General features: G+C 44.4%; 1 protein-coding gene and 1 pseudogene across 1 annotated transcript; both read left to right on the top strand.

The window, feature by feature from the left end:
* The first annotated feature begins 541 nt into the window (after positions 1 to 541).
* On the top strand, positions 542 to 3,576 carry LOC141217704 (dynein axonemal heavy chain 12-like). Its single transcript, XM_073665839.1, has 5 exons — positions 542 to 617; positions 1,477 to 1,560; positions 1,685 to 1,874; positions 3,054 to 3,345; positions 3,571 to 3,576. Exons 1-5 carry the CDS (start codon positions 542 to 544, stop codon positions 3,574 to 3,576), a joined length of 648 nt encoding a protein of 215 aa, XP_073521940.1.
* A 1,953-nt stretch (positions 3,577 to 5,529) lies between these two features.
* On the top strand, positions 5,530 to 5,631 carry LOC141217711 (U2 spliceosomal RNA; annotated as a pseudogene).
* The last annotated feature ends 3,939 nt before the right edge of the window (positions 5,632 to 9,570 follow it).

Raw genomic sequence — 9,570 nt, 5'->3', positions numbered from 1 at the left:
TATAATTGGTGCAACCCCTGTGGTTGTAGATGCTAGATACATTAATACATAGTGAGTTTCATGTTTTTAATTTTAGGAGTGTCAGCGGAGGATGAGTTATCTTCTAGATGTTCATTTATTTGTACCTGAAGATATCATCCTGAACTCAACAGTGTTACTGTGGCCAAAAAATATCAACCCAGTGTTTGATGAAAATGGGGTCTCGGGTGCCAGCCCCAATGAAGCAGCAGCCCCCTGCAGTGTCCAGGTAATTAAACAGGGGGCGCTCTGGGAGCGTTTTTTGATAACTGTTCCTTTCTAAAAGCTGATTGAAAACGCCAAGTGTAAAGGAGAGGGCGAGCTGCTGGGGAAAAGAGAGAAGCTTATGCTGGAACTGGAGAAACTTTTGCGTCGGATGGAAGAATTTGCAGAGTACTCTAAGCTGGATATGATGCAGCAGGTATGATAGTCACAGGCTGTGTTATAGTTTTCCCTCTTCTTATTTTCATTACTTTAAGACTCTTTTCATATTTGTACAGATCCTTTTTACCCAAAACGCATCATGGTTGTCGTGAACGATAATTTTTTTGTGCAACACAAAAGATCATTTCACCCGACGATCAAGTGTTTGGCTATTCGTCGGTGATTGGCAGCCTATTTATACTGCACAATTATCCTTAAACGAGCGTTCCTGGGAAGTAGTTATAAAATGCTCCCTAACTCCGGTTTGGAGTTGCATTAGGCTTTTTTTATGTTGTTTCTTTTGGGGGGGGTTCTATCCCTTTTTAAAGGCAAGAATCAAGAATATTGAGACTACAGCCAATAGTGTAACCTGAAGCTTCAATGCAAAATCTCCATTAGGGCCCCCAACTATTGCTGGTCTTTAATAGTAGTGATCTTCTCATATGAGTCAAAGAGACCTTTTGAGCCCCCCTTAGCTCCAGATGCGACTGCAACCCCTGCACGCACTGTAGTTACGCCCTTGACTGCAGCATTATTTTTGCTATGCAAAAAAAAACTATGAAAAAAACATAAACCCGACTGACCACCATTATCAGCCAGAAGAGTCTTTATAGAGGCAGTCCCTAGTGCTTAACCTGAAGTGCAGTCAAACAAAGGCAGGTCAGAGGCAGTCGTCACACCTGAGGACTGGCGTATGAAAGCGTCCAATAGGCCTGAAACACGTTGCGTCCAATAGGCCTGAAACGAGTTGTTCCAATAGGCCTGAAACGCGTTGCGTCCAATAGGCCTAAAAGTCGTTGCGTCCAATAGGCCTAAAAGTCGTTGCGTCCAATAGGCCTAAAAGTCGTTGCGTCCAATAGGCCTGAAATACATTGCGTCCAATAGGCCTGAAATACATTGCGTCCAATAGGCCTGAAATGCATTGCGTCCAATAGGCCTGAAATGCATTGCGTCCAATAGGCCTGAAATGCATTGCGTCCAATAGGCCTGAAATGCATTGCGTCCAATAGGCCTGAAACTATTTGTGTCCAATAGACCTGAAAGGCCTGAAAGTTACACCTCTGACATCAGCTGTCTATAAAGTGGAGCATATAGGAATCTGTATTCTGCAAACGAGAAGTAAAGTTCACCGGTGAGAAGTCAGTCTCATACTGTAACTTGTGAATGTCTAACTCATTTTCTTTAATGGAGGCAGTCCGGTTAACCCTTTACTTATCTGTGTATTGTGCCTGGTTTCAGTAAGTGACAGATGTGAGGACTGTACAGAAGCGAATAGCAGACGCAGAGGAGGCGGTGGCTTATATTAACAAAGAAGAAGCACTGTATAAATGGGACCTTACAACATACCCTCAGCTGGATTCTTCAAAAGTCAACATCGAACCTTACCAGAAACTTTTTGCACTGATTTACAAATGGCAAAAAACTGAAAAAAAGTATGTGCACCCCATTGGGGAATTCTGAGTTAACTCTTGGCATGCCGTTATTTATTAACACCATACGTGATCTGAAGTGGAGAGTAAATGGCGCATTTAAACAAGCTGATGATCATTCCCAATTATCAGCCCGTGTAAATGTGCCAGTAATCACCCGATGAACAAGCAAAACACTAATTCGTTGGGAACGAATCATTTATGGCAGCAAAAATCATCTTTATCTACAGCACTTCACCCCTTGTAACGTTATAGGGACAAAGTATATCTAATAACCAATCGTTCTGTCCCCATCACTGTTCTTCGGTCCTGGAAATAACCAAGCGCCAAAAGTCTTGCATACATTACAAGGGGATTATGTGTTATTAAAGGGCTGTCCGGCCTTGGGGCACAAGTCTGCAGTCACTCCATGTGACTGCAGTCATGTGAATCCTCACAGCATGTGTACTGTGCGCGTAATAAGGATTCTCCAGCATCGGGAGCACAGGCGTGTGACAGCAAGTATGTGATTTGCATATATACGGTCACATCCCAACTAGACATATCTGGCCTTGCTCAATGCAAGCACATTGAGTGGAGCCAGACACGTCTAGTCGGAATGTGGTCTGAAGTATGCAAATCACATACTTGTGGTCACATAACAGCCTGTTCCCAGCACCGGAAAATCCTCGCAGTGCGTGCAATGTGAGGATTTACAAGTCTGCAGTTACATAGACTGTAGACTTGTACCCCAAGGTCGGACAATCCCTTCTGCAAAATAGGAGATAAATGTATGATCGGTAGGGGTGCTCTAACCACAGGGTCCTCCAGTAATCCTGAGGACAGAGGTTCCAAAGTCTGCTGTGTGAATGGAGTGATCGTGCGCATGCATAGCCAGTGCTCCATTCATGTTTATGGGAGCAGTCATGCGCATGCGTAGCCATCACTCCCATAGATGCACACATGCTTCATTCACAAAGCTGTATCTAGGACCACCGCTTTCAAAACTGCTGGAGGCTGCAGCAGTCGGACTCCCAGTGATCAGACATTTATCAACAACCTTGTGGATAGGTGATTAAACATTATTTATGGTACAACCATAGCCATAGATGTAGAAGAGAAAAAAAGCAGAATAAACAGTAATAGATGAGCTAAAAACATGAAATTTATCAAAATATGTCTTGAAAAATCTCACGCTTCCAGGTGGATCGACGGCACTTTCCTTGACCTGAATGGAGAAAGCATGGAAGCCGAGGTGGACGAATTCCTCCGAGAGGTCTACAAGATGATGAAACTGTTTCAGCAGAAGCAGAAGACGTTAGAAGAGGAGAAGAAAAAGGCGGCTCAACACCGGACACTGTCTGAAGATAAGGATTCGGTGGACGAGGAAAAGAAGGAAAGCCGCATAGTTCTCATGTGTTCTGCCATCACCGAGCAAATCAAGGCTTTTAAGGTAGATGCATCAAATAATGGATATATCAGTAATCTGGGCCAGGTTTGCTGGAGCACGCTGTTACCTCCCAATCCCAGCCAACTTCAGCACAGTGGTTACTATCGAGACAGCAGCAGTGGTCGGTCTCCTAGGCAACGATCTGTAAACAAAAGAAAAGTCTTAATATCTCAAGAACGGCTGCAAATGTCAAGAAGCAGTAAATTGCAAAAGTGCAGGTTTTTACAATATCTGTGAAGATGGAAATAACCCTTTAATTCATTTTTGTAGCCGTAATCCCGGGACACAGATTATGATTGACTCTTTTTCAGGAATATATCCCTCTGGTGAGCATCCTTTGCAACCCATGCCCCTCCCATATATCCATCCTGGCCTCCATGTGTCCAGCCTGCCCCCCTTCATATATCCATTCTGTCCCATATATCTATATATATCTATATCATATATATATATATATAACAGTTTTGATTTATATATATCCATCCTAGCCCCCCCATATATGCATCCCACCCCACCCCATATATCTATCCAGGTCCCCACGTGTCCAGCTTGCCCCCCTTCACCTCCATGCGTCCATCCAGGTCCCCACGTGTCCAGCTTGCCCCCCTTCACCTCCATGCGTCCATCCAGGTCCCCCCACGTGTCCAGCCTGCCCCCCCTTCAGCCCCACGCGTCCATCCAGGTCCCCACGTGTCCAGCCTGCCCCCCTTCAGCCCCATGCGTCCATCCAGGTCCCCACGTGTCCAGCCTGCCCCCCTTCAGCCCCATGCGTCCATCCAGGTCTCCACGTGTCCAGCCTGCCCCCCCTTCAGCCTCATGCGTCCATCCAGGTCGCCACGTGTCCAGCCTGCCCCCCCTTCAGCCCCATGCATCCATCCAGGTACCCACGTGTCCAGCCCGTCCCCCCTTCAGCCCCATGCGTCCATCCAGGTCCCCACGTGTCCATCCTGCCCCCCCTTCAGCACCATACGTCCATCCAGGTCCCGTGTCCAGCCTGCCCCCCCTTCAGCCCCATGCGTCCATCCAGGTCCCCACATGTCCAGCCTGCCCCCCCCTTCAGTCCCATGCGTCCATCCATGTCCCCATGTGTCCAGCCTGCCCCCCCTTCAGCCCCATGCGTCCATCCATGTCCCCACGTGTCCAGCCTGACCCCCCTTCAGCCCCATGCGTCCATCCATGTCCCCATGTGTCCAGCCTGACCCCCCTTCAGCCCCATGCATCCATCCATGCATCCTGGGTAGGTGTTTATGCCCCTGCATCCATCCATCCTGGGTAGGTGTAAATGCCCCTCCAGCCATCCATCCTGGGTAGATGTATATGCTTTTCCATTCATCCATCCATCCTGGGTAGGTGTATATGCCCCTCCATCCATCCATCCATCCATCCAATCTATCTATCCCTTCCTTTCTGAGATAAGCTGCAATAATGCATTTGTCCTTTGCTACACCTTTGCACATACACCATATACCTAATCATTGGCCTTGTTATCAGCTGCTACTCTTTTAATTCAACTGTCCCATCAGTTGGGTGTTGCTGAGTACCACGCATTTAAAAAAAATGTGGGGCCATTACGATTTCTTTAGTGAAATGCTGGCTCCCTCTGGTGGAGCACTGACTTCTTTAATTTTCTATCTATGGATGAAAAAAAGATAAAAAAAAGTTTGGTCTGAGATGTTGTTTTAAAGTGCTACCTATGTCTGTCAATCAGAGCATCCTATTGGTTTTCACCCAGGCAGATAGATTGCTTGCAATAGATGTAATGAGTGAATGGAACAATAGAATAATGCAAGAGAATGGGACAATGGAACAATGGAATAATGGAATAATGCTAGAATGCAAGAATGGAACATCATTGCACATGTCATAATGGGCTCCTAGCCTTTATCTGGCTGTACTTCGGCAGTCAGCTACAGTCTGCAGGGAGCCTGTAGACTAGGAAAAAGGTCGACCGCTGCTTGTTTGTTCACTAATTAGTTATCCTCTCCCCATCCCCTTGTCTGCAGGTACATGGGACATTGGGGGTGAGGGGAGAATGTTTGAAAATAGGCAGACTCATGCAGATTTAAAATGCATGCGTGGGCTGCAGCTGCAACAAGCAGTAAAGTTGTGGGTTTTAAGGTGACTATTGATGAACAACATGTCCTCCTAAGGGGAGTCTTTGTCCCTATCCCTACAATGGGTGCCTTCTTGAAGCCAGGGTGCAGTCATAGGCCAAAACCAATTCAGGTTATCGCTTCTCGACCTTTTGGCTAACATCAAGTGTAGTATCTGTTCTCATTTAGTATATGTGCTTTGCTTTTACCAATATATTGTATTGCAATGTTATCTATCTATCTATCTTCCCACCTGCTTGTTTTCCCTCTATCCACACCCTCCTCTTCTTTGATTGACAGCTCTGGCTTCATAGAACCAGAGAAGGAAGGAGACAGAGGTAAAACAAGCAGGTGGGAAGGTGTATATAAAGGATTGGCCCACGCCGTGATTCACGGAGCGCTTGTACTTGGTTTCAACAGTCATTCTGTGCTGACAGTCCCTTTAAAATCAGTGTTTCCCAAACTCCAGTCCTCACGGCCCCCACAGGTCATGTCTTCAGGATTTCCATAGTATTGCACAGGTGAGAGAATTCCTGATTCCTTGATGATACTTTCATCACATGTGTAATACTGAGGAAATCCTGAAAACCTGACCTGTTGGGGGCCATGAGGACTGGAGTTTGGGAAACACTGCTTTAAATGGAGTGGTGCTGCAGTTTTATTATTCAGTAATTAGCAGGATCCCCCAACAATTTCTTAAGCAATGAGAAAATGCAGTCCCTAATGATGTCCTCTGACAATAAGCGGATCACGGACAGCAGATGCATTGGGTTCTGCATTTCTTGGAGAATGGGATGGGGCAGCTTCTGTCTTCTCAGTGATACAATCAGGAAGGAGATGCAGCGTGAGACAATCCCTGTCTACATCTTTGATCTGATCATCAATACAGAGGGCTGATTGGTGAAGACAGAGGGAAAGGCTAATAAAATTATAAAAAAAAACGTAGTTTTTCGGCTGGCACTTCCTCTGGGGTCAGTATGCCAACCTCATTGACTTCATAGCACTTGCCAGAGTGGGCAGACACGATTTTATTGCCTTTACACACGTCACCTCCACACAGGGCGATGCTGCTACGACGCCTCTGTAGTGATCAAACGTGGAGTCAAACAGCAGGGCTTTAAGAGGGCTGCCCTTTTCAATCTTGGGACTAAAACACAAAAATAAGACATCCTGTTAAGGGGGATAAAGGTAAGTAACAGCGTTCAGTCCAGAGTGATGAATTCCAAAAGATAAAGTTTATTCCGCCATCACATAACGTTTCGACCTGTTATAGGTCTTTATCAAGTATATACAAAGACATTCAGGGATACTGATCCCCTTTAAGGAAAATCAGTGGCCAGAACCGTTTAAATTCCCCTTAAATGGCCCAAAACTGAAACTGTGGGAACAATATAATCCACTTAGGGTTCAGCAAACTTACAGTCAAGGGTTTGATAAAATTATCTACACCCTTGTGTCTCCAGAAAGCATAGCGTACGTTCACGTGCTGAAAATGCCGACCAGTGCTGGAGTGAGCAGAGGTCCGCAGCTTGTGACACTCCTGCTGTAGTGAAACTACAGGTCCCAGCAGACTGACGGTCTCTCATCAAGTTATGCTGGGAGCCGCAGTTTCACAAATAGTGCTAGAGGATCCATGTCAGAAATATGAGGCTGCCACTAGGGTTTGTCCCACAAATATGTAATCGGACGTGGAGCAGATCTGCACGTGGATGAGCCATATTCTCTATCTGTGAACATACTACTCCTTCACTCAGATTCTAAGTGGTTCTGCAGCGCATCTGTGCAGAGCAAGCTGTCAATCAAAATCCAGGCCGGGTTTACAGCCGTCGCCCCTGATATAGCGAGTGGTGCTGTGATCCAAGACTGTAGCCGCTCCGTGCACAACGATGAGTGAAGGCCGGCGGCTGCAGGGAGGAAAGAAGTTAATTTTCTCCCGGTACCTACACTATCAATCAATAAGGCGGCCGGGCAGCATTGTAACAATATTTATCTGCAGATTAACCCTATACCTGCAGGTACATAGCATTTTCCAAGGTGACAGGTTCCCTTTAATAAAGAGAAGATGGATAGAGCCGCATTAGTCCGTACTCACGGTGGAAGCCTCCTGACAACTTCTTGAAGAACACTTTCCACATTTGTTCCAAGCTTCCCCGACATCTAATAGAAATAAACAGAGAAATGAATTTCTTAATACAGTTTAGAACTCGGCTACAACGAATCAGAAGAAATGAAACCAGTTTGAAGCTGACAAGCAATTAAGCCCCTCCGTAAGCCACACAGAACATGGCTACTTATGTCATCTGCAGGTGATTAAAGGAACCTGTCATGTTGAAATGGTATAAGATCTGTAGGGGGATGTTGTAGAGCAGAGAAGTTGATCAGACTGATAGACATATCTGTGGGAAGAGAGTCAGCAAAACTGGCATTTTATGCAGTGAAAAGTCCTGCCGTATGTACACTAGTCCAGTGGGCGGTCCTACTAAGTGATTGACAGTTCCCTGTATGACCATGCAGGCAAAGATAGCTGTCAATCACTAGTAGGACCGCCCACTGGACTCATCTGTACAAACAGCAGGATTCCACTGAATAAATTGATACAGGAAAAACATCTATCTTTGTACCGTATTAGCCAGTAGATAGAAGAGTATTTAGATTTGAGAGTCCTCAGTGGTTGATACCATCTTTTCCGTTAGCCATTAAAAGGTAACAAATTGCAGGCTTTCCAGACTACTCAGGTCTCAGGTCTGCCTGATGAAGAAGCCGGAGTAGTCTGGAAAGCTTGCAATTTGTTACCATCTTTTCAGTTAGCCATTAAAGGTATCAACCACTGAGGACTCTCAAATCTAATGAATAAATTACAATTTATACTGAATCTTCTCCCACAAACCTATATATCATTCTGCTCAGTTTCTCAGGGATAAAACCTGTACATCTGAATGGGGCTTTAATGTTGTTATTACAATCATGTAACCGCAGATCACAAAATCTTTCATATGATCATTTTTTTAACACCTAAAACCCCAATGGATGTTTATGTTTACTAAAGGATTCCTTTCCCATTCTTTTGGCAGCTCTTCTTTAGGTATGGACACAGACCGGCATCCGGCATAAAGACATCTGGAGACTTTTCCTTTTTCGGTGATATTGGATAATCTTCTTCATTTCTAACGCTTTAAATCTTTCAAATTCTTTCTGAAAAATGTATCATAAAGGGACTTTCTCAGGTCAGTTTTGCTTGTGGTTGTGTTACCATTATTTGTGCCAAATGTATCAAAGTGTTGCACGATGTCTGATAAATGTTTATGTAGCACTTCCATCTATGAGCCACCGTGTATCTTTATCCACTTTTAACGTCACCCGTCGTTCTTAGACCGGTGTGGCTTACCAAGCCCAATTTCTAAAAGTTGCAAAAGTGCTGTAAAATAGGAAGCTGCACATTTTTGCGCATAAATGACGCGTCACAAAAGTTTTTTTTTTTTTTTTTTAACACCAAAAATTGATGTAAATTCCTCGCTACATTGCCCCTTTTCCAGCCACATTTTGTAGAAAAAAATAAAAAGACAAGGTGCAGACAGCGGAGTTAAATTTGCCTACAGGAATGATTTTGATCTGGAGCGCATCGTACCCGGATACAGTCACTAGCGGGAACGTCAAACATCTTCTCAATTTGTTTCTCCACCCTTTCCGGATCTGCATTCTTCAAGTCTATCTAAAATCAAAAGTATAAATACTAATTATTTATCAAAGCTGGACAACATCTAGAAACCATATAAGAAAACTGGCATAAAATATAGTGTGAACAAGAGTTTAGGGAGAGATGTACAACTGGCACTGGCCTATAAAAGGGATTGTGTAATCGTACAAAACTAGCAAAAATGTAAAGTGCCCGGAAAACAAGGAACGTGCAATTTACCTCTTAGTAAAATCCTATGCTTTCTCAAGGACAGAGGAATTTTAATTTCATATTTTTTTTAATCAAATCATTTTTATTGAAAAACTCCAACTACAAATATTCCATGTTTCAAATAACATACATGACATAGTAATTCCATAGTAAAAATATGAACAAAGTATCTGAACTTCAGTTCCCATAACCCACCCTAAACCCAAATCCCAACACTCCAGAGAGAACCATTTTCAGAGCAGTTCTAGAATAACGGACTATAGCATTCGCAGA

The sequence above is a fragment of the Phyllobates terribilis genome, unplaced genomic scaffold (genome assembly GCF_046119375.1).
Source record: "Phyllobates terribilis strain yellow unplaced genomic scaffold, ASM4611937v1 Scaffold_246__1_contigs__length_2949330, whole genome shotgun sequence".
NCBI classification, from domain to species: Eukaryota; Metazoa; Chordata; class Amphibia; order Anura; family Dendrobatidae; genus Phyllobates; species Phyllobates terribilis.
The sequence above is the reverse complement of the archived record's forward strand: the minus strand, read 5'-3'. Positions and strand labels throughout refer to the sequence as shown.